At 42.4% G+C, this 26,329-nt stretch overlaps 1 protein-coding gene across 3 annotated transcripts in view; it reads right to left on the minus strand.

The window, feature by feature from the left end:
- Positions 1-930: 930 nt before the first annotated feature.
- Positions 931-26,329, minus strand: part of CUNH14orf93 (chromosome unknown C14orf93 homolog) — a 48,603-nt gene continuing 23,204 nt past the window's right edge. For all 3 annotated transcript variants that reach the window (XM_089678196.1, XM_089678194.1, XM_089678195.1), the window contains 4 exons: positions 15,546-15,607; positions 15,068-15,171; positions 3,176-3,288; positions 931-1,542 (listed from right to left, as the gene is read on the minus strand). In XM_089678196.1, the coding sequence (XP_089534322.1) occupies positions 1,141-1,542; positions 3,176-3,288; positions 15,068-15,171; positions 15,546-15,607 (681 nt within the window). In that variant the 3' untranslated portion in view covers positions 931-1,140. The remainder of the gene's footprint in view (positions 1,543-3,175; positions 3,289-15,067; positions 15,172-15,545; positions 15,608-26,329) is intronic.

A 26,329-nucleotide genomic window follows, 5' to 3' on the forward strand; every position in this document is an offset into this window, starting at 1 on the left:
AGGGATATTAGCAGTAGGAGATTAGTGTGTTCTGCCTGTTGACCATCCAAGAAAGCACGGGGGCCTCCAGCATTGACCTCCAACTGACACGCAGGACTGAGGTGCACCTAAGTATGTGAACCTTGTGTCCATTTGCTGAGGCTACCAATTGAGAGCAACTGGTTCCAAGGGTACTGTCTATAGTGTAATCAGCACAAGAGAAGCTGAGACTTGTGGTAGCAACCAGTAAGAAGTAGGAACCAGCCTACCTCTCCTGTTGGAGGAAGGACTCCTTCTTCTTTATGGTGAAGGCCCAGCAGCACGTAGATGGTGTTCACTGAAGTCCAAACCAGAAGACCTGTCCAAGGCGAGGTCCCACTGATGGAGAAGGGAACCACTTGTTCTGGAAGGCCAGAACGTAGCCCTTTTCTCTAGTGAGTGAAAATCCCAAAATAAGGAATGAAGAATGAGATTAAGAAAATAATGCTGTTCTCCTAGGACACTAGCATGAAAGTGAGGCATACTGGGTAGAGGAGGGGTTATCTTGGGGCTGGCCTACAAAGTTCTTGTTTGTCAGTGTCAAATCCTCCTGTAAGCAGCAGTATAACCCAACAGTATTTGAATTCCTGTGTCCCTCAATTACTTTAAGTCAAAATAAACCAAAATGATTGTTTGGAGGCCAATGGCTCATTTTCCCTAATCAATCTTTACCTAATTATGACGAGTGAAGATGACCTTGCATTGTCTGAAAATAATTGAAGGAAAATAGATTTCACAACCAATTTTTTTCTGCTGAAATGATATTGCTTAGTACCCATGACCATCATGAATTTCTATTCACTTATGTTCATACCATGTCTAGATATACAGTATGCAAATCTTGGCTACATATTTTACGGCTAACCATGCAAAAAAAAAAAAAAAGATGAGCTCCTGCAAAAAAGAAACAGCTTTAAAAAATAACTTTTTATTTTGCTTTCATCAAATCGAAACAACTGCTGGACCCATGTCATGAACACAAATGCAGTTTTTCTTAATATTTGCCATGGACGATAGCCCTTTCACATAGGTCATCTTCACTGTTTATGCCTTCTTTCACAGTGTTGTATTGTGTAACCTTTGCTGAAAAGAAATGTTTGTGCATTTATGGTTCATAGCGTCTTATTCATCTTTTTCCACTTTTATCTGTATAAAGGAATTGAGATCAGGACAAAAGGATTTTCTTCCCCGTGCACCTCCTGTCAGTTCCTCCTCATTCACTTCCCTTTCCCAGTCAGGATTATAAAGGTGAGGGGGCAATATATGAACCTCAGCAGAAGGCAGTCGGTCAGAAAGAGCACCGTAGACACGATTGGTTTTATTGCCATGTTTAGAATGCGAGTCAATGCTGTAACAGAGTCTAGAGAGCTCTGGTGCTCGGAAACGAGGTGGCCGAGCTACCCATACACCTGGCTCAGACAGACTGTCCTCTTCATCAGACATTAACTCTTCCGTAACACCCTCCCACAAGGCTTGGTCTTCAGGAGAAAACTGTTGCACACCCCATGATCTGTTTGCAAAAAGCTGTACAAATAAGATATAAGACCAATGTTAGTACCTTATCTTTTAAGACACATATTTACTACCTTTTTTGCAGATGATCCTGTTGAACTGTTAAAAGAGAGATTACTTTCTGCTTTCAGCTTTACCTTACCAGGATTTAATGTGTAACTAAATCCCAAAACACAAAATGTAATATATTGCAGCTTACCAGTACTTGGATGCGATTGCTGCATACATTTTCTTTTTTTTTAGGATTTGTTCTCTTTATTTTTATCTGGTAATCCTACAAATAATACACCCCTTGACACTGGGTGACTATGCTCATTCCTCCACTGTATCTATGGAGGGAGCCATATTTCCTCTCTCTCCCGCCCCAACCAGTATTGGACATGTATTCCTTTGTTCATCTCCATTACAAGGTGATTATGAGATAAGTAGTTCACAAAAAAAAGGTAATACAGTTTTATGCTTCCATGTCAGCTTGCAAGAGGTGACAAGGACAATGCATTTCTGGCACAATTAGGTATTTCTATACTTGCTGAAAATGTTCTATTGAATAAAAAAAATGCAGCCAACAAATGTAATGACTGGTAAGCTGGGATGGGGAAGGGGTGCGGGGGTTGGGTGCAACACACTGCTGTCCATCATATACTGTATGGTAGGAAACGCAGACCAGGAAGCCTATACTGTCTTAACAGTTTATCACTATGACATGCCGGGATGAGTTGCAATCAACATTTATGTGGCTGAGCTAGCTCTTTACACCAGAACAATTTTACACACATTGTAAATGTTTTCAGAAGCTCTTTCACATGCTGTAACTTTATTTTAAGTTTAATGGTCCTTTAAGTGGGTTGAAAATCTGCCCAGGCAGTTTTAAGCCTCTTGGTAAAGAACACATTTTAATTGTCCTTTGAGGTCAAATTCAGCTTGTAGTTCCAGTAATAGAAGTAGGCACAGCGACAAAGAGTGATATATAAAGAGACTGTAATGACAGTGGAAAGAAAAGAGAGACAATGGGTCACTACTACCAGTGCATGCTAAAGAGTAAAAGATAATGCAAAAGACAGGGACTGCGGCATGTGGAAATGTTCTAGACAAATGTGCAGTAGGAAGAACTGTTATAGCATATTTAGCTTCATTTATCAGTCTAAAAGCACATTTGTCTGTGTTGCTCAAAACAACCCATCACCAGTTTTCCTTTTATTTGTTAAAATGGAGCATGTCATTGGTTGCAGTGAGTAACCCAGTTAGTTCTTTAAGGGCTTGTTCACACGTGCCGCAGTACTTGCCGATCCTCTGAAAAACTATCCGCTGTGGATCGCTTTTGATAGGTGGTGGGGTGGTGATAGGTCGCCTCCTCATGGCCTGCTAAAACCTTCAAAATGCTCACCTACCACAATACCTCGGCCCCATTCACTTAAATAGCTTGTGTTCGGCAGATATGCCACCTGCCAAATGCAACATGCCATTTGATTTTGGGTACAGCTCTGTGCAGTTGCATTGCTGTTTTTCAGTGGGAAGCTGGGGGTAGTAAAACCATGGATCAACCTGCTGCTTTTACCGCCCCTCAATTGCCTTTGTGAACGAGCCCTAATAAATGCCAGTTATATCACACACACAAAAAAAATATAGACTTCTTTAGCTCTCTGACCCTGTATCGTCGGCTCCTCAGCTTCTTTTCTTCTTTCTCCCGCAGACTCTTAAATGGATTCATAGAGTTTCGATATTCTCTCCTTTTTGTCAAAAAGTAGGCAACACAGGCACCTGCAGGAACAATGCAGATCCATGAGCAGAAAAATAAACATGTACACAGGATTCATGACTATGGCAGATATTAAAGCTGAAGTTTAGGTATTGTTTTTTTGAATACCGGTAGTTATATTGGTCTAGCTTTGATCATTGTAAGTTTGTATTAGCCATACCCGGGCGATCCCTGCGGAAGCTGAAAATCCCTGTAGTAGGCACTGCTGCTATACTGATTGCTGCTAGCTTCCAGGTTCAGTGCCGAATGCTGTATAATAAACACTGGGGGTCACTCACTGGGCATGGGTGCCATTAACAGAAGGCATTGCAGTTTTATAAATTAATACCAGATGTTTTCTGATTGGATGAGGTGGAGATTGTGACCTCACTGCCTTGCCTCTCCACCTTGTTCAATCAGAGAAAAATTAAAATAAAAAGTGTGGAATGTTATTTTATAATGATAAATAATATTTTTAGTAATATTTTTCTCATAGCTTCAAAAGTTCTGGAAATGTTACATCTCTAGGAACCCTAAAGCAAGCAGCGATATCAATTATGGCTGATGCATACTTACATTGGTCCATGATGGGCCAATGTAACTTTGCAAAAAAAACCCTAAACTTTATCTTTAAATATCTTTACATTTCACCAATTGGGTCACATAAATTGCACAGTTTATCGATACATTAATACATTTGATGAGCTCTACCAAAATCCTTGCCAGCTTACGTTCTGTACATATTGCTCTAGGTTACCGTAAATTAGCAAAATCTATGCTAACTTGAATGCTCTGTGTTTACTATAAATACGTTACCTGACCCAGGTATAAAGGGAAAACACTGCACTCCAGTATTTCTTCAGATGTGAGACCTAAACCATTACTAGAAATATAACAGTTCCTGCTACAGGCAGCCTATTATTTGACATTAAAGTGATATTAAAGGCAATTTTAAAAAAATAACAAACGTCATATTTTTACACAGAGCAGCCCTGATCCTCCTCTTCTGTGGTCCCCCACCGGCCTTCCTGGCCCCTTCCTCCTTTTGAGGTGTGCCCCCAGAGCAAGCAGCTTGCTATGGGGCACCCAAGCAAGCTCACACCCGAGCTGAGGGAGCTGCACACAGATGTTTTTTTACCTTCATGCACAGATAGCATTTACAACCTCTTTAATTTCTGTGCAGACTTCAGAGACAAATTACAGGAAGAGGGGACATGTATTCTGGGAAATACTGCCTACAACTTAAAGCATATCTAAACTTAAGAATAAAAAAAATATATACTGCAGCTTATCAGTCCTTAGCTTTGGTGGCTGCACTAATTTTCTTTTTTCGGGCTAAAAACATTTTAAACACTTGCCGTTTGGGCCATTTCTGACATATAAATGATAAGTGGTGCGCTGTAGCATCTACAAGATTACAAACTAATATAAAAGGAAATGAGTATAAAACAGTATGTAAAAAAATATCCTGTGTGAGAGGAAAAAGCCAATAGATGAAGTGATTGAAAAAGACCCAAGTGAAAAAATAAGCAAAAATAAAGAAATAGTCCTCAGTGAAATTGGTCCCCTTTAGGAGGAACACTCCAAAATCTTGTCCCTTTCCTCTGTGGACACCAGTGTCACCCAACACCACAATGAAGGCAAGATGTGGGCTTTCCAAATGTACCGACCCCTTTTTTCAGAGTGGTCAGTAACTGTTCAAAATTGATAAACCATAGTAACAACTCTCTGCTCTCTGCTCCAATCCATATGCTAATGTCCAGCACCTCTCCTCAGATAGAAGGTAATAAAAAAAAAAAAAAAAACACTTCTACAATCATGTAAAAACAAAGAAATAGACACCTCTCATAGTGCAGACATCATAAAACACCATTTAATTTACAAAAACCACACTTACAGACACCAATAAGCATATGCATATCAACATGTTCACCAAAACAGCAAGGGTAGCATCAACTTCCTGTAAAACTGTACATGATGACATCACGGGAGAGGCTCTGCACAACACGCTTCGTCATAAGCAGACATTTTCCCGAAAACAGTTTGACTGGCTACTTTACAAGCCAGTAACGGCTTGTAAACAAACAAACTGAAACCAGAAAGTACAACCTCATCATCGCTTCCAGTTTCTGACATCATGGAGGAGGCACAACGGAAGTTCCTCACAGTCTTCACAGTGAATCCAATGTGCATTGGTCCTGGGCTCTCCCATACCACCGGGGCACTCTTCCTCTGCCTGTAAAAGTAATCGGGTGCCAGCAGAGCTGCTCGGATCACTTTTACCAGAAAGCCCATTACCTGCTCTATAGAACGATAACAGGATCATGGTTGCAGCTACAGCCATGATCCGGTTATCACTGCTCCCATCCAAGGACATATATACTGTACATACGGAAGATAGGAAGCAGTTAAAATGGTTGAAATACCTCAAATATGAAAATACATAGCATCTCCCTCTATAGCGTGTACTTGTCTCAATACAGAGCAGTAAGTGTTATTTCTGTCTGCTGCCCAGTTCTCTGCTTTAAACACGAGTCACTTCTGAAAAGTTTTTCTGACACCAAGAGAAAAATAGTGACAGGGGAGGAAGCTCCAGCTGATTGACAGCCTCAGCTCTGTTCCTGTGAGTCCTTTTCCTCCAATCAGCACTCAGAGTTATCCTCACTGAGTGTAACTTCAGCTCTCCTCCCCCTGCTTTTCAGAGCTGAAAAATCATGTGTAAATTCTGCACTTTAAATGGATATAGGGGGCAGACGGCTGAAGATAAACAGGTCCAGCTTATGTAGGAAGATTTGCTTCATTTCTTTGTATCACCTTGTATCACTGCACTGGGTATATATATATATATATATATATATATATATATATATATATATATATATACGGTTTACAACCACTTTAGGCTAGTACACAAAATACCTGTTAATTTTTTCAGAAATGCAGTGTCCTTGCTGTGAGCTTAAAACATAGCAAATCAAGCTTGTGAAAACTACTCAAATCAGCCCTAATGAGGCAGAGTTTGACAAAGGCAGACATGTTTGAATCCAAGCCTGGGTGGCAACTATGGCAGTGAAAAAAAAAATGTAGCCACCCGGGGACACGTAGTGTGTTATTTTCAGGATCACCAGGTAAAAATAAAATGAAGTCTGAAAAAAGAAAACTAATGCAGCTACTACAGCCAAGGACTGTTCAGCTGCAATATTACACAGAGTATTAGTTTATAGGTAGAGTTCTTTATACAGTATATTGTTGCTATGGCTGCAAACATAAGAAATACCAACTATAGAATCCCACAGCTGGTTGCAGATTAAAACAAAACATATTGTTAGTAACATTAAATTACAAAATAGCTTCTTTAATATTTATAAATGTTGTTTCCATTATTACTGTTTTCCAATATAACTGTGTGGCAGACAGACCTGTGCATTTGTGACATCTTATTTACTGGATCTGTGTCTTTGCTATCATTATATACACTGACATACTTTATTTTAAAAGGCTCTTAGAACTGCACTGCCACCTGGCTATTCAATAAAGCATCATAATAAAAATGAAGACCTACAGCTATTTATTGATTACACAGTTTAGTGCAAATCTAATGTTTCTTCGAATTAGCACATCATATTAAACATCCGTACTCGGTTAAATATAATTCAGTGATGTAGAACTTCCTTAATTTTCAGCATGTGAACGATTATCAAACATATTCTGGAGCTTTTTCATACTCTTCCTGTATACAGCAGACAAGTATGGACACCTCTAGCCTGTCCCCTGCTCCTACCACTGTCCTTATAATATATTCTGAATCCCAATTCTAGCATGCTTTACGAGCTGCCTTCTGCCAGCAGCTGAACTGCTCTTAGCCACAGAAAACAGAATACAGTCATGGTCCGAGCACCCCCAATCAATCACAAAGTGTGAACTATTTCACTTAGTACTTTGTTTGTTTGCAGGGTGTTTGACAGGTGTTAGAAATGCCTGCCCAGCTCCTTACAACTGTCAGAGAATAAAAACACAATATGAACAAGTCCATAAACAAAACAAATATCACAAACAAAACCACTTTTCTATTGTATTTCTACTACAATCCTTAACTACTTGCCCTCCAGAGAATTTATCCCCCTTCCTGACCTGGCCATATTTTGCGATACGGCACTGTGTTATTTTAAGTGACAATAGCGCAGTCAGGCAACGCTGCACCCAAATGAAATTTGCGTCCTTTTTTCCCACAAATAGAGTTTTCTTTTGGTGGTATTTGATTGCCTGTGCATTTTTTATTTTTTGTGCTATAAACAAAAAAAAGGCAGACAATTTTGAGAAAAAAACAATATATTTTACTTTTTGCTATTAATGTCCAGTATTATATCTCCAGTAAAAAAAAAATGTAAAACTCAAATTTCGTCATAAATTTAGGCCAAAATGTATTCTGCTACATGTCTTTGCTAAAAAAAAATCTCAATACGTGTAAATTAATTGGTTTACGTGAAAGCTATAGCATCTACAAATGACAGTATATATACTGGAATTTTGTTTAAAATTTTTTTTTACTAGTAATGGCAGCAATCAGCAACTTATAGCGAGACTGCAGGACTGTGGTGGGCATTCTGACACTGGGGGTAACTGAGTTGGTGTCACTGACATCCCCAGTGACACCAATACAGTGATCAGTACTAATAAAAAGCACTGACACTGTACCAATGGTACTGGGCAGGAAGGGGTTAACATCTGGGGTACTCAAAGGGTTAAATGTATGCTAAAAACATATAAATAAGAGAGCGCCTTCCAAAATAGCAGCAGCTGTACACCAAAGGCACCGTATAAGACCTTCCAACAGACAATAGTATATAAAAAGTGCAGCGCTAATACAAAATTAGATAAAAGTATATATACATGTACAAATTCATGCAATATAAAGTGTCTTCGTGCATACAGATATACGCCACTATACTGTGGCTAATAGGACGTGAGGAAGGATTGTTACATCCAAAGGTGAGTTCAGCGTGAGGATGTGAACCAAGTCTCAAACAATCTATAGCTCTCCAGACGACACCGACTGTGTGCACGGTGAAACAATGGGGGTACAAATTGCGCACTCACCAGATGCGCAACCTTTGTGCGCTTTTCTATAACATAAGGACCTCCAATCATTCAACTAGGGTCTGGTCAGATCTGGTCAGGTCCCCTTCTTTCTCCAGAACCTTGCGATCAGCCTTCTCCTTAAGTGATCACCACTCTCCGAATAAACCTGGCTCCCGCAGGAGCTCAGAAAAAAGAAAAGGAGGCCAATAGTGCAGTATGTCTATGGGTGCATTTATTCCCACATACAAACAAAGGGTACAAGGTATGGAGTAGAATAAAGATACTGACCCAGTATATAGTTGCCGCCGGGACCCCTCGTGGTGCCGGCGGTGATAGCGTCGAACAGCTGAAGCCTGACCCTGACGCGTTTCGAGCGACAGCTCTTAGTCAAAAACCCTTTGACTAAGAGCTGTCGCTCGAAACGCGTCAGGGTCAGGCTTCAGCTGTTCGACGCTATCACCGCCGGCACCACGAGGGGTCCCGGCGGCAACTATAAATTTCTGGAGAAAGAAGGGGACCTGACCAGATCTGACCAGACCCTAGTTGAATGATTGGAGGTCCTTATGTTATAGAAAAGCGCACAAAGGTTGCGCATCTGGTGAGTGCGCAATTTGTACCCCCATTGTTTCACCGTGCACACAGTCGGTGTCGTCTGGAGAGCTATAGATTGTTTAAGACTTGGTTCACATCCTCACGCTGAACTCACCTTTGGATGTAACAATCCTTCCTCACGTCCTATTAGCCACAGTATAGTGGCGTATATCTGTATGCACGAAGACACTTTATATTGCATGAATTTGTACATGTATATATACTTTTATCTAATTTTGTATTAGCGCTGCACTTTTTATATATTAAATGTATGCTGTTTCACTACATGGGCTGTGTGTGCTTCACTGTAAGCACATTGCCTTGTATGGCTGTGCTATACAGAGCCATACAAAGCAATGTGCAGGAGCTGACAGGGGAGAGATCAGTGTTTATTCACAGGTTTCTCCCTCGTTGGAGATACTCGGCAATCACCATCTGCTGGCAAGTAATCACCGGCCGGGACCTAGTGATTGACTGCCAAGGCCGCGAATGGCGGCGTGGGTAGGGCACTCGAGCCCCCTACCCGGAACTGCAAAATTATATATTATATATATATATATATATATATATATATATATATATATATATATATATATACACACATACACACACACACACACACAGTTGTGTTCAAAATAATCGCAGTGTGTTGAAAAAAGTGAATAAAGCTCAGAATCCTTCTAATAGCTTTTATTTCCATACACACAAATGCATTGGGAACACTCCACATTCTATTCCAAATCAAAACATGAAGAAAAATATATCAAATTTGTGTTGTTCCTCTAAAACAATTGAAGAAAAGTGAATATTAGACTGTTCAAAAAAATAGCAGTGTTTGTATTCTTCTTTACAAACTCAAACATTCACTATATAAACTGAAAAATGTTTGGTTTTGCCTCAGAAACTGCATTTTTGATGTCACCCTACAAGTTTCTATTGGATTAAGATCCAGGGATTGGGCTGGCCACTCCATAACGTCAATCTTGTTGGTCTGGAACCAAGATGTTGCACGTTTACTGGTGCGTTTGGGGTCGTTGTCTTGTTGGAACACCCATTTCAAGGGCATTTCCTCTTCAGCATAAGGCAGCATGACCTCTTCAAGTATTCTGATGTATTCAAACTGATCCATGATCCCTGGTATGCGATAAATAGGCCCAACACCGTAGTATGAGAAACATCCCCATATCATGATGCTTGCACAACCATGCTTCACTGTCTTCACAGTGTACTGTGGCTTGAATTCAGTGTTTGGGGGTCATCTGACAAACTGTCTCCGGCCACTAAACCCAAAAAGAACAATCTTACTTTCATCAGTCCACAAAATGTTGCACCATTTCTCTTTAGGCCAGTCAATGTGCTCTTTGGCAAATTGTAACCTCTTCAGCACATGTCTTTTTTTCAACAGTGGGACTTTGCGGGGGCTTCTTGCAGATAGCTTGGCTTCACATAGGCGTCTTCTAATTGTAACAGTACTCACAGGTAACTTTAGACCTTCTTTGATCTTCCTGGAGCTGATTGTTGGCTGAGTCCTTGCCATTTTGGCTATTCTTCTATCCATTCGAATGGTAGTTTTTCGCTTTCTTCCACGTCTTTCAGGTTTTGGTTGCCATTTTAAAGCATTTGCGATCATTTTAGCTGAGCAGCCTATCATTTTCTGCACTTCTATATATGTTTTCCCCTCTCCAATCAACTTTTTAAACAAGGTACGCTGTTCTTCTGAACAATGTCTGGAACGACCCATTTTCCTCAGAATTTCAGAGAGAAATGCACTGTAACCAGCATGGACAACATTTGCTGCCTTCCTTCCTTAAATAAGGGCAATAATTGCCACCTGTTTTTCAAAGAATGAATGACCTCACTAATAGAACTCCACACTGCTATTATTTTGAACATGCCCCTTTCAATTAGTGATTCAATTACATAGAATCAGCAGCATGCCTGTCATGACTGTTGGGTCTGTTGGATTTCTATTACTCTACTACACCTGCTAGTAAATTATTTGCCATGTAGAAATATCATTTCTACCAAAAACAGTGATTGTTAGTGATGTCTGACTGCTATTATTTTGAACACAACTGTATATATATATATATATATATATATATATCACTTTGTGCACCCGTGCCACCCTGTAGCAGTATTTCTGCTATAGGGCGGCTCGGAACTGGTTAAAGCTAAACTCTAGGCACAAAGGTTTTTATTTAACTGTATTCCTCAATAGCCACAAAGGTTATAAATCCACTTTGTATTCACCAAATGCCTTTGCAAACCCAGTTATTACTTTGTAAAAGTTGTAGTAACCTCAGCACTGTACTGTCCTAAACCTGTGCAAAGCTGTGGATGGGATCCAGCAAGTTCCATCCACTATAGGCTACCTACAGAACTCTACAGACGACCAACCACCCCGCACAAGGAGAGAGCAGCAATGGCCGGTCTTTATTACAGGAAGCTCCTGCACAGATGCAAAGTTTCATATTGAATTACTGTATAAATCAAATATAAAGAAATACACAAAGCACACCAAGATTCAAGGAAGAATACACATTCCTATTGTATTTGGACAATATTTGCTTATCCCGGAGTTCAGCTTTAAATTAATATTGTATATGGATGACCCTAGAGGTATTTGAAATTTTTGGTTTTGTATTTCTTATGCATAAGGGTAAACCATTGGGAAAACACACAAGAAATTAACCACACTGTGACTATACATTTAGAATACATATCCATGTGCATCCATGGCTCACTTTTGTTCTACTGATATATGCTACCCACAAAAATACTGCCCAATTCTTTTAGTCTATGAAAAGTTACAAAGCTCTCCCATACTACAATCTTGCATATTTATATTAAAGTGTACATACAAACAAAACTTTTTTTTTATAAAGTAGGGTCAGAGTACAGGTTAAAATGTGTGTTACCTCAGCATTTCATATTCCAGTGTGTATGCGTTTATTGTACCATGTACTTTTGTTAGAAGTATCCTGTTCTCCTTTGTATTACTTCCTTTGAGTGAATTACCTGGTGATCCTGCCAGTTGTCTTGTTTTTCTATTTCAAACTGACTATGCCAGGAAAGGTAGCACATCCATCCCAGCGTGGTTAGTTTTCTTCTTTGCATCCTATTTGAAAGCACAGCCTGTCTGTCCTCCAGTGGTCAGACTTGTGTTGACAAGCCCCAGCACAGATAATCACTGGGAAGATCACTGTACTGCTGTTTCTCTGTCTCCTGCTGACACTACTCTCTGCAGACTTCACCCCTAGCTCTCTAAGTCCCTTATGCAGCTGAGAACAGAGATCACTTGATCACTTACTAACCCCTTCCTGCTGCCACCTCCCAGCCCTTTAAGAGCTTCTAAATGCCAGGAGGCAGAGGCAAGCATTCTGGTCCTGTGACTGCTATGATTGGCTGTCACAATGATTACATGATCGCAAGTATGCATCGGAAGCTTTCCAGTCCCTGCCGGAAACTGTCCTGGAAGCGTGCAGGCGCACACTCTCAGCATAGAAAAGTGTTTACATAGGGCTGCTTATTTGCGGCCTCTCTGTGTTAGAGCCCACCCGGGGAGAGGCTGCATATATGCGTACCTTAGATGGTAAGTGGTTAAAGACAGAAAGCGAAAAGTTTTTATAATATACGATATATATATATATATATATACACAGTATATATATTTACAGGGGTGTGGAAATTAAACAAACAAAAAAAAACCTACTAGTCCAAGGACTAAAATCGGGGTTCCAATGTACTTGTCCCTCATGACAATCTGCTTGTCCTGATAGAAAATATGCAGGGATGATGTTTTTATTTGGCATGGGTGCTTTTAGGAATATCTGGGGCTTTTAAAAATGAAAGGGGCTTTATGGCATCTTAAACTTTTAATAATTTTTAAAATTTTTGGTAGAGGCCATCGATAATAAATTGGTGGGTTTTGCAAATTTTTGTAACACGGTATTTGTGCAGCAGTTTTTCAACAATTTTTTTTTGAGAAAATACACTTTTTTTTTATTTTATTGCAAAAAAAACTCAATAGATAACCTAACTTTTTTGTTAGAGTATAAATGATGATGTTAAAGTAAATAGATACCGAACATGCCACACTTTTTAAAACTGCGCATTCCCGTGCAATGGCAACAAACTGCGTAGATTTTACTATCCCTAGGGGACACTTTAAAACCCTTTACAGGTTTACCACTTTTGATTTTCACAGGAGCTAGAATTATTGCCCATGATCTGTTGTTTGCGGTGATACCTCACATGTATGGGACGATCACTGTCACGCAAGCATGGGGGGGTGGGGGTGCTTTAAAAAAATTTTTTTTTTCTTTTTTTACACTGTTGCTTTAATGTTTTTAAAGGAAAACAACACAAAAAACAGTCCCACCTCCCACTGCCTGTAAAAGCTATCCAGTGACTGGTTAGCTGCTCAGATTGCTTTTACGAAAGATGACTGTCGGCTCTAAACCCTACTTCTTGCCTGCAGCAGCAGTAATTGTGAAAAAAAAAAACCTTCTAGCCCAGTGCCCAGAACTGCATGTCCTGGGCGTCGGGCAATAGGAATTGAACATCCCTCAGACTATAACACACGCACGCACGCACGCACACACACACACACGTTTTAGATTTCCCCTTCCTTTCTGTCTCGGTGACAAAGGGGTGCATCTCCCCAGCACAGACAGCAATAAGAACGTGACAAAGGGTCTAATCTCCTACAAACCTTAAAAAAATGTCTGCCTTTACATGTGATTTAAAAGAGATTATACAACCACACAGCAATGCAGAGTATGCTTGTGTATCTTACATTTTTTTTTAAACACTAGAGGGAGTCTTCTGCATGTAAATCAATACGTTATTTCCTACATCTACAATGTCCAAGTGACCAATAGACTGGGATAATTCTTAAAAACACTAGCTGAGTCATATCTATTTAGGAATGTTAGTATCATTATGTATCAGTATCGACAACCAATGTTAATCATTATATACATGAATTTTCATATGCAGGGTAATTGATATCTGGCTACAAAGTGTCATTTAAAAAGGCATTTGTGCAGCTTGGTGTATGTTTGATTGCAAGCTATAGATGGACCTAGAAAGGCACATTTAAATTTTAGATGGGTCAACAATCTATCTATGAAAATGTAGTGAAAACATTTTTTTTTATTCAAACAGGGACACTAGAAACATTTGGACAGTTTACTGTAATTAACCTCCTTAGCGGTATTCCCGAGTGTTACTCGGGGTAAAAATGTCAGTACCAAAAGCGGTAACCCCGAGCTACACTTGGGCTTACCATGCGGCGTTGCTCAGAGAGTCCCTTCAGCACTTACCTTGTCCTTCGCTCCCACGATGTGTCCCCTGCAGCGTCCCCAGCCATCTCCTCCGGCCGATGCCGGCATCCGGCTTCCGTGTTCCAGTCCCTGTGACGTCGGGACGTACGGGCGCCGGAACCGGCGGCAAATTTGAAATTTTTAAAAAATTTCATTTTTTTTAAAATGACTATTACATAGTAAAACATTGCTGTTTAAATGCATTTCACATACATTTTGTCCCAGTGCTTTGTCCTGTGCCCTGCCTGCATTTTGACTGTTCTTTCTGCCTGGAAACTTAGAAAAGTCCATGGCGTCCAAAAAGCGTCCCTTTACATCAAAAGCGGTTTTAGACCAGCTAGAGAACAGCGATAGTAAATCAGAACCACTTGCAGAATTGAGTGATAATGATTCGTGGGGAAATTCGTCATCAGACACTGAAAACGATTCTGCGACTTTGCTCAGCAATGTGCGAATTTGCCTCTGTATTTCAAATTTCACTGTTTTTGGTTTGATTATATTATTGAATTAAATGTATTATTATTATATTATTATTTTTTATGATTCTTAAATTATAATTTATGATTTCGTGTTTCAAATTTTATCCTACCCGGGATGTTTACTAGACTCTTGTTCGTACAGATTTCAGTGAGTTATTCCTAAAAATTACAGGCCTACAATAAAAAAACTACATATTTCCATGCAGAAAAATGGTACCGCTTTCAGCACAAAAAATCGGAAATAATCAGACCGCCGAGGAGGTTAACAAGCCTGTGCATCTTACAAAGCAGTGTATACATAGGCTGAATGGTAGCTGCATTACCTTTCAGTTCCTTGTCGGTGTAACGATGGGCACTAGACACCAGCTCTTGTTTCAGTTTTTCCACCAAGAATTTTAAAACAGAAATATTCCATGAAGACTTGATGCTGCAATGGAATATAGCACGCAGTGATTAAAACATGTACAAGCCAAATTATCAATGGATCAGTTTTTAGAATTACATACCTGGAGCCTGCAGGCACATACCTCCCCAGAGACACAGAGTAAAAGCCAATTTCTAAATGTTGGCATTCAGCACAGGCACATATGCTTACTACTAAATCTATTCCTAGATTGTAAGCTCGAAAGAGCAGGGCCCTCAAACCCCCTCATGTAGTGTATTGTTACTGTCTCGTCTCATGTTCTGTCCCCCTTGCTATTGTACAGCGCTGAGCAAACCCTTTGGCGCTATATAAATACTGTATAATAATAATATTGCTGCAAATGATATTAGGAATCTAATACAAAGAGTTATCCTCACCTTTCTGAGCCATTGAAGCGCTTGTTATTGGAGATGTGATTGTGAATGTTATGCACTAGTTTCTAAAAAAGAAATAAGTACAGTTAATATGAAGTTTAATGACAAACAATCAACAAATCTCCTATAGTGGAACTTTAGGAAAAACAGCTAAATACACAGATGAAATACATGTGAACTGCTTTATCTGCCAAAGCATTTGTAACTCTTGAATGCCAGTCTTGTGATCCAGACACCCCCAACATACTATATAAAAACACCATTCTTTTCTATTTCAGTTTATGTTATCTGCATGCCTGCATTTTAGGTGTACCTGAAGGGTTACTTTTGTATGCTTCTACAACATCACCTTTAGAAGTATATGGAGGGTAGTGTATATATATTTCTATAGGAATGTCACATTCGCTTTCCCCTGATGAAGTCTGGGAAAAATGAAATGAGTTGGGAAGTGAATGTGACATCTTTCATGTTAGTGGTGTCAGTGATTACGAAATGTCATCTAAGTAGTTTTAATAGAATAGTTATTTGTGAGCCACCAGGAGTTAACTTACTCTATTATTAGTGTTAATTGTGTGCTTAAGTGAATATTTATTAAATATTGGATCGCCAGGCACTAATTACACCCTCTCTAGGTGTATGAAATTAAACTATGAATTCTTATACTGTACCGCGCTCCAATATTATCAACCTATTGTGATTAACCTTTTTTGGTTGTGTGAATTTCTTAATATACCACCTATAATCCAATCATTACTTACTTCTATGGTGCTTAAATATACAATTAACATAAATTAATTTATAAATATGAATTAAAAAATTATATGTGATTATAACAAATATTAATAAAAAATTAATGAAAAATTGGAATGTCAATACTATGTGAATAAAATAATAAAAAATTAATAAAACATAAAAAAAAAAAAAAAAAAAAAAAAAAAAGGGAATGTCAATTATTTTCTTTAAATTTGAGATGGTGTTGTTATTCAATTTAGTTAATGTGATAAGTCTGTGTTGGCAGCTTGAACCTCTCCCTTGTCTCCTCTCCTCTCTCCTCAGCTCAGCTTTCTCAATTGTGCTTTCTTCACTGGCTGCTTTGTTTATTCCTCCATATACGGAACATGCAGAGAAGGGAAAAGAAACATAGTGTCTTATCCGGGATATAAGTGATTTATTGCTCTTTGATCTCCCACTCACATTGTGTAAATGTAAATAACGCTTTGCATACAATGTATCAAGATCGTACTTCAGACAGCCTGGCTGATGTGTTTGCTTGCAGTAAATATACTCGCAGTTCCTCTGTGGATGCGTGATAACGTCACCGCCCCTCCCCTACGCGTTACGCTACAGGGACTCGTAGCTTCCTCTGGGGGATGTGGAATCCACATCCCCCAGAGGAAGCTACGAGTCCCTGTAGCGTAACGCGTAGGGGAGGGGCGGTGACGTTATCACGCATCCACAGAGGAACGGCGAGTATATTTACTGCAAGCAAACACATCAGCCAGGCTGTCTGAAGTACGATCTTGATACATTGTATGCAAAGCGTTATTTACATTTACACAATGTGAGTGGGAGATCAAAGAGCAATAAATCACTTATATCCCGGATAAGACACTATGTTTCTTTTCCCTTCTCTGCATGTTCCGTATATGGAGGAATAAACAAAGCAGCCAGTGAAGAAAGCACAATTGAGAAAGCTGAGCTGAGGAGAGAGGAGAGGAGACAAGGGAGAGGTTCAAGCTGCCAACACAGACTTATCACATTAACTAAATTGAATAACAACACCATCTCAAATTTAAAGAAAATAATTGACATTCCCTTTTTTTTTTTTTTTTTTTTTTTTTTTTATGTTTTATTAATTTTTTATTATTTTATTCACATAGTATTGACATTCCAATTTTTCATTAATTTTTTATTAATATTTGTTATAATCACATATAATTTTTTAATTCATATTTATAAATTAATTTATGTTAATTGTATATTTAAGCACCATAGAAGTAAGTAATGATTGGATTATAGGTGGTATATTAAGAAATTCACACAACCAAAAAAGGTTAATCACAAAAGGTTGATAATATTGGAGCGCGGTACAGTATAAGAATTCATCATCTAAGTAGTTATTGCCTTTTAATGTGAGATTTGCTTATAATGATATTGTCAAGGTCCTACCTTTTCCCAGAGGTTATGTTACTCCATGTGCTAGCATCCATCTTGGATTTCTGCTGAGCATGATGGGAATCTTTTATGCCTTCAGGTCTCTGAGGTCCATCCCCCAGAGGGGTGTGGCTGAGTACATATAAGCCTGGGATCTGCACATGCTCTTTGCACTTGTGTCTTGTGTCTTTGTCTTGCTACAGCTCTGTGTATACGCTTGTGACTCTTCTGGTATTCTGACTCGGCTTGTGACTAAGACCATTCTCTGCGTTTCCCTTTGATCTGACCTTCTGTTGCTGAACCCGGCCCGTGACCTGTGATTCTCTGTCTACTGTTCTGTACTGTTTTGTCCCGTTGTTATTGACCCGGCTTGTCTGACTACGCTATTGTCATTCTCACCAACTACACGCCATTGGCGGCGGCCATTACCGCAGCTGGGGTGTCTCGGGGGCCGCGACCTGGTCCCTGGTTGCGTCAAGTCCATCCCCACCATCAGGGGCCCTGGTGAAGGGCAGCCTGGGACTTAGACTCCGCGCCCTGAGGGACTTCAGTCTGTTGGTGGTGGTTGTCGTCAGCCAGTGCGTTACCCTGCCACTAGGCCTACCTGTCCGTTCCACAGCCCTGCCCTGACATTACACAAGTGCCATGAATCCTGACGGTGCAGGTACGCCTTCACTTCCTATGTTGGTTGCCAGACTGGATCAACAGGATCTCCTGTTGGATCAGTTCGCTCAGGCGTTGCAAACTCTGCTGGCACGCACCGCGCACCTTACTCCTGGTGTTATTAGGCCGGTTGTCACTCCGGTGGTCGCTCCCGCTGCTGTTCCGCTTGCTGTGCCTACCGCCGCGGCTGATGCGGCACCCGCGGTGTCCAGAGGTATGACCGGTTCAGCCCCTCTTCCACAGCGCTTTGGGGGTGAGCCGAGTCAGTGTCGTGGGTTCCTTAACCAGGTGGGGATTTACTTTGAATTAATCCCCTACGCTTTTCCGACTGAGAGGTCAAAGGTGGGTTTCCTCATCTCACTACTCTCAGACAAGGCCTTGGCCTGGGCGAATCCCTTATGGGAGAGGAATGACCCCGTGATTCACGAGTTTTCCGGTTTTGTCGATGCCTTCCGTAGGGTATTCAATGTACCGGCTCGCTCCGCCTCGGCTGCCAAGCTGCTCATGTCTATGCATCAGGGTCCACGGACCGTGGCCGAGTACGCCATAGAGTTTCGTACCCTGGCAGCAGAGGTGGGTTGGAACAATGAGGCTCTGGTGGCTGCGTTTTCTCAGGGTCTTTCTGATGCATTGAAGGACGAGATCGCAGCCAAGGAATTGCCTGTGGAGCTGGAAGCACTAATTTCCTTCCTGATCCTGATTGATACCAGGCTCAGGGAGAGGCCTTCACTCAAGGAACGCCTGCGGAGGCCTTCCAATCGACTAGCACCTGCGTTTTCTATCCCACCCATTCCTCCCTCTCCTCCCACGCCTCCTGGGGATAGATTGTCTGGTGGTGTGCCCATGCAGCTGGGGTTTGCTCGCCTTTCCGAGGGGGAGCGGGCCGCTCGGCGTCGGGAGGGTCGCTGCCTGTACTGTGGTCTTGGTGGGCACTTTCGGCAGTCCTGTCCAGTCCGTCCGGGAAACGCTCGCACCTGAGATCCTGTCGGGGACAGATCTTGGGTGGAGTCTCCTCGTCCCCGGCGTTCCGCAGAGATAAGCCACTGATCACCGTTGTCCTCTCTTGGGCGGAGGGCTCGGTGACGGCCCAGGCGTTGGTAGATTCTGGGGCTGGCGGGTTGTTTATGGACAGCTCGTTTGCTGCCCAGCACTCCATTCCCCTGCAGGCTCGAGTTACCCCATTGGTTCTCGAGGCGATAGATGGCAGGCCCCTGCAACCACCGCAGGTTACCCACGAGACTATGCCAGTTGAGGTAGCTATTGGGGCTGTTCACAGGGAGTTGGCCTGTTTCCAGGTGATTTCTTCTCCGCACTATTCGGTGGTTTTGGGGTATCCCTGGCTCCAGATGCACAATCCAACCTTCAATTGGCAAACTGCCGAGATTCTCTCGTGGTCTTCACAGTGTGGGGCCGGGTGCATCCGTGGGCCGGTTAAGGTGTTGTGTGCCTCCTCAGACTCTGCGTTGCCCACTGATTATGGGGAGTACCAGGACGTGTTTGATAAGGTACGCGCTGGTGCCTTACCTGCTCATCGTCCTTACGACTGCGCCATATCCTTGCAACCCGGTGCCACTCCTCCGCGTGGCAGGGTGTATCCTCTCTCGGTTGCAGAGAATAAGGCCATGGAGGAGTACGTTGCGGATGCGCTTTCCCGGGGGCACATTCGTAAGTCTACTTCCCCAGCAGGAGCGGGCTTTTTCTTTGTAAAGAAGAAGGGTGGTGAATTGAGGCCTTGCATCGATTATAGGGGTCTCAATCGAATCACCACTAAGAATGCCTACCCGATTCCCTTGATTACTGAGTTGTTCGACCGCCTTAAGGGGGCAACAGTCTTTACCAAACTTGACCTTAGGGCGGCGTACAACCTCGTACGGATCAAACAGGGGGATGAGTGGAAGACCGCGTTTAACACCAGAACCGGTCACTACGAATACCTGGTGATGCCCTTCGGGTTGTGTAACGCGCCCGCAGTTTTTCAGGAATTCATAAATGATGTCCTTCGTGACTTGTTGCAGCAGTGCGTGGTAGTTTACTTGGATGACATCCTGGTTTACTCTGCCTCCATGGAGTCCCATATCCAGGATGTCAAGCAGGTGCTGCAACGATTACGTGAGAACGAACTTTTTTGTAAACTTGAGAAGTGCGAATTCCATCGATCCCAAGTTGCCTTTTTAGGCTACATCATTTCTGCGGAGGGATTCTCCATGGACCCTCAGAAGGTTTCGGCAGTTCTGCAGTGGCCTCGTCCCAATGGCCTTCGGCCCATTCAGCGCTTTTTAGGTTTTGCCAACTACTATCGGAAATTCATCAGAAATTTCTCCACGCTGGCAAAACCTCTCTCAGACCTAACCAAGAAGGGCAGCAATCCTCACGAGTGGCCATCCGAGGCCATCGTAGCTTTTGAGGCTCTGAAATCCGCCTTCGCTTCGGCTCCGATACTGTCTCATCCCAATCCTGGATTGCCCTTCGTCCTTGAGGTTGATGCATCCGAGACAGGAGTAGGCGCTCTCCTGTCTCAACGTCGGTCGCCCGATGGACCCCTACTTCCCTGTGGGTTCTACTCCAGGAAGCTTTCCTCTGCAGAGTGCAACTACCAGATTGGAGATAGGGAGTTGTTGGCAATCATTCTGGCTCTCAAGGAATGGAGGCACCTGCTCGAGGGCTCCGCAGTTCCGGTCCTCATTCTTACCGATCATAAGAACCTGACTTATCTTTCGGAGGCCAAAAGATTGACACCCCGTCAAGCCAGATGGGCCTTGTTCTTGTCGCGGTTCAACTATGTGGTCTCCTATTTGCCTGGTTCCAAGAATGTCAGGGCTGATGCATTATCGCGGCAATACTCTGAGTTGTCCAGGGAGGACTCTGAGCCAACCTCGGTCATACCTCCGGATCATATCCTGGCTGCCATTCGTACCAGTCTGACTTCACCCCTTGGGGAGCAGATTTTGGCGGCTCAAACTGACGCTCCTCCCGAGAGACCGGAGGGTAGATGTTTTGTACCCGAGGGGTTGCGCACCCGTCTGCTGCGTACCTACCATAACTCCAAAACTGCCGGGCATCCGGGGAGGAACCAGTTGTCTTGGGTCGTCTCTCGGTTGTTCTGGTGGCCAACTCTCCGTGCCGACATCGCCTCTTATGTAGCGGCATGTTCGATCTGTGCCCAGAATAAATCTCCACGGCATCTTCCAATGGGTCTTCTGCAACCCATTCCCAATGGGGAGCGTCCTTGGTCACACCTGGGCATGGACTTTATTGTAGACCTCCCTGTGTCTCGGGGTCATACGGTCATCCTCATGGTCGTCGATCGTTTTTCCAAAATGTGCCATTGTATTCCACTCAGGAAATTACCAACAGCGCAAGAACTGGCCACGGTCTTTTCCAGGGAGATTTTTCGCCTGCATGGGTTGCCCAAGGTGATTGTCTCGGACCGCGGGAGTCAGTTCGTGTCCAGATTCTGGCGCGCCTTCTGCTCCCAGTTGGGCATTAGTCTCTCCTTTTCTTCAGCCTACCACCCGCAGTCCAATGGGGCTGCGGAGCGTTCCAATCAGGCCTTAGAACAATTCCTTCGGTGTTATATCTCGGACCATCAGGACGATTGGGCCGATCTCCTGCCTTGGGCTGAGTTTGCCAGGAACTCAGCGGTCAACTCCTCCTCCGGGATGTCCCCCTTCATGGCCAACTATGGGTACCAACCCGCGGTATTACCTGAGAGGTTCTCACCACAGGACATTCCGGCTGTGGAGAACCATCTTGCTGCCCTGCGTTCTTCATGGGGGCAGATCCAGAGGGCTTTGAGGGACTCGGCTCAGCGTCAGAAGTTCCAGGCTGATCGCAGACGGTTGCCCGCTCCTTCATACCAGGTCGGCGATCGGGTGTGGTTGTCTACTCGTAACCTCAATCTTCGGGTGCCCACACCCAAACTAGCTCCCCGTTTTGTCGGTCCTTTTCGCATTCTCCGCAAGGTGAATCCGGTGGCCTATGCCCTTGCCCTTCCACCTGGGATGCGGATCTCCAATATCTTTCATGTATCACTGTTGAAACCTCTGATCTGCAATCGCTTCACTACCTCTCTGCCTCGGCCCCGTCCCATTCGGGTTGACGGTCATGAGGAGTATGAGGTGAGCCGGATCCTGGACTCTCGATTGGTGCGCGGCCGATTACAGTTCCTGGTTCATTGGCGCGGTTATGGTCCCGAGGAGCGTTCCTGGGTTCCTTCCGCGGATGTCCATGCTCCTGCCCTCCTCCGCGCGTTTCATACCCGCTTTCCTCGGAAACCTTTTGTTGAGCCGCGGAGGGGGAGGGGCCCTTGAGGAGGAGGTACTGTCAAGGTCCTACCTTTTCCCAGAGGTTATGTTACTCCATGTGCTAGCATCCATCTTGGATTTCTGCTGAGCATGATGGGAATCTTTTATGCCTTCAGGTCTCTGAGGTCCATCCCCCAGAGGGGTGTGGCTGAGTACATATAAGCCTGGGATCTGCACATGCTCTTTGCACTTGTGTCTTGTGTCTTTGTCTTGCTACAGCTCTGTGTATACGCTTGTGACTCTTCTGGTATTCTGACTCGGCTTGTGACTAAGACCATTCTCTGCGTTTCCCTTTGATCTGACCTTCTGTTGCTGAACCCGGCCCGTGACCTGTGATTCTCTGTCTACTGTTCTGTACTGTTTTGTCCCGTTGTTATTGACCCGGCTTGTCTGACTACGCTATTGTCATTCTCACCAACTACACGCCATTGGCGGCGGCCATTACCGCAGCTGGGGTGTCTCGGGGGCCGCGACCTGGTCCCTGGTTGCGTCAAGTCCATCCCCACCATCAGGGGCCCTGGTGAAGGGCAGCCTGGGACTTAGACTCCGCGCCCTGAGGGACTTCAGTCTGTTGGTGGTGGTTGTCGTCAGCCAGTGCGTTACCCTGCCACTAGGCCTACCTGTCCGTTCCACAGCCCTGCCCTGACAGATATATTTGTTAAATAGAAACTACTACACAATACACATTTATTTTATGTACCTTCTTCTCCTAAACGGCTGATATAATAAAACGACCTAATATAAGGAAGAGTGTGACATATATATACAGGGTATATATTACTATATATAAGAGGGATGGTGAGTTTATTGGTTTTTGAGAGAAGCACTGGTGACGGATTGAAGCAGAGAATCAATTGTTCATTTTTATACAGAGGATTTGCACAGCACACTATTCAGGAGACTGCTTAAAGTAGAACTCCAGAATAAGCAAATATTGTCTAAATACAAGAATCATGTATATTGTTCCTTGAATCTTAGTGTGCTTTGTGTATTTCCTCCAGACCTGTGCAGGAATGCATTGTGAAACTTCAAAGAGAAGTAGGGCTTTTTTTTCAGCAGACATTAGTCCACTGTCAGCTGAAAATGGGTCACAGGAGTGTAGAATGGACTGCACTACTGTGATCCACAAGAAAAGTACAGCAAAAAAAGAGTTTTGGCTGTACTTCTCCTTTTGCTTCTGTGCAGGAGTTCCCTATAAAGACTGGTCACTGATGCTCTCTCTCCTTGTGCAGGGTGACTGGTCTTGTCTACGCCTCCTCCTGAAGTTTTCTGCAGGCAGCCTGTATTAGGTGGGGCATACTGGGCTCTTCCCACAGCTCTGTGCATAGGGAATGTGCATTGATGATATCACTGCTAGTTTTACAAGGTAATGTCTGTGTTTTCAAAGGCATTTGGTGCACACAAAGTGGATTTATTTTCTTTGTGGCTATTGAATACATTTAAATTAAAAATGTTGTGCTTGGAGTTCAGCTTTAAAATTGAATATGTTATCAAATTTGTTTCTGGATACTGGCACTTAAAGCACTTAAAGGAAGTGGCCACACAATGAACCTGGATGAGAAGCAGTTCAATCTGAAACTGTGCAAATGGTTCTTTACTGTTAGGGCAGTAAGGATGTGTCTGTTCCTCAGTTGGTGGTGTGAGAGGAAAGTGTAGAGAAGTTCAAAAAATACTTTAAGGTGTTTCTTAGTAAACACAATGTACAGGGATATGGAAAACAGTAGTCACATACACACAATCAGGTTGATCTGAAAGGAATGGTGTCTTTAGTCAACCTTACTAAAGATATAAGTAAATGTTTATAGGATTCTTGCTTGTAATATTGATTTATTGGTAGTGATTAGTATTTTAGCACTGTATATAATATATATATATAGTATATAATAAAATATTCTATATTCAATTACAACTACTTATAAATGTGGGATTGTATTACATTTTTTCTTATCTTAGATGAACTTACTATACATGTAGAATGCATTGGGGTAATATATAAAAACATTGCTGTAAGTAGGATGTTGGTTTACTGGGCCATGCTGCTTCAGGGCCCGTTCACACCACATGCAGTGCAGTGCTTTTTTTCTGCATCAAAAAAGCATGGAAAGTAGATTATATTGAGTTCACAGCAGCGTAGTGCGTTCCAGTGCTTTTTTCCTGCACAGAACTGTACTGGAACACAGTAAAAAGCATTAAAAAAATGCACTGGACCCCAGTACAGTAAAAAAAAAAAAACATAAAAAGAAAGCAATACAAAAGCATTGTCTTGATGAAAATGAAGATTTAGCAACTGAAATTACCCCAACAAAAGGAGGGAAAAGGCATCTGGAATGCATAAAAAAGCATTAAAAAAGCACATGCAGAAATGCATCTGGAATGGTTCTGGAGAATGGTTTTGTGGTGTGAACTGGTGCTCAGATATAATATACTGGTGGTATTTTTTTCTTACTAAAGCAAATAACAGTGTAACCTATAGACTCCCACTCAGGGACGGACTGACCATTTGGAAACTCGGGCACCGCCGGAGGGCCCGGGGTCAGTAGGGGGCCCCATGAGATGCCCCTGGAACCTTTTTCATAGGGTTTTTTGAGTTTTGCAAGGACACAGGGGCCCCATGATCCCCTATTGCCCGGGGGCCCCATGAGTTGTCAGTCCGCTCCTGCTCCCACTCCTCCAATAGAACAATGAATTACACTTGATCACTTGATCTGACTCCTCCACACTATTGATAGTGGCATGTTTTGGTTGTGTACTTGACTAAATAACTTCATTTTATTCTGTCACTTTTATTAAATATAACAGCAAGCACTACATGTGGTTAATACACAGAGGATATAGATACTGACTTTATAAAGAAAACATTTTTTTTTTCTTAGTCCAAGATAACCTGTGGTTTCTTTAGAGCAGAGGAAGACCAGCTGTGGCTATCCTGCTGTTGTGAAATCACAATGTTCCTTCATGACCTACCATGGTTTCTTATAACCAGTCTAGGGTATAACATCACATGCTAATTACAGAGCTATTTTTAATGGAAAGATAGCCAGACCAGAAAGTGATCAATCCTTTACATACATTTAAACAGCAACAAACAGCCAAATACACAGCAGAAACACACATACTGGAACCAATCAGCTGCTGAACGATAGGTAAAGTAATACAGGTACAATTCTACCCCAACCATCACAACTGTTCTAGCATAACAAGGCAATACAAAAGGCTGTGACATGCTTTAAAGCATGCAGGTTCTGCAGACTTGCCAGAATTAGGGCTAAAGTAGATGGGTGTTTTTGCCAAATGCTGCTTTTGCATTTAAACATATCACAGCTCAGATAAATGTAATTGAACAGAAAATTCAGCAAAAGCTCCATCATCTGCACTGCATATGCATCCTAATAGGATCTGTTGTGTTCAAAGAAATACAACCCATTGCAGGTCAAACACACCTTCAGGACAGTCATCGACACTACACCACTGAAGTAAATTTGAATCTGCAGACTTTCATTTGATGTGTGCTTCAAACACATAGAACACATAGGAAAACAAGGCTCATACATATGCATGCTAAGTTGGCAAAATGTAAACATACCAAAAAGCCACCCCCTCCCCTCCAATTTCATAAGCTTTGACTGCAAACACTCCCACAGTAAGCATGATTTCAAATTTTAGCTA

The sequence above is a fragment of the Staurois parvus genome, unplaced genomic scaffold (genome assembly GCF_062004578.1).
Source record: "Staurois parvus isolate SC_StPar_1 unplaced genomic scaffold, SC_StPar_1.0 ptg000199l, whole genome shotgun sequence".
Lineage (NCBI taxonomy): Eukaryota > Metazoa > Chordata > Amphibia > Anura > Ranidae > Staurois > Staurois parvus.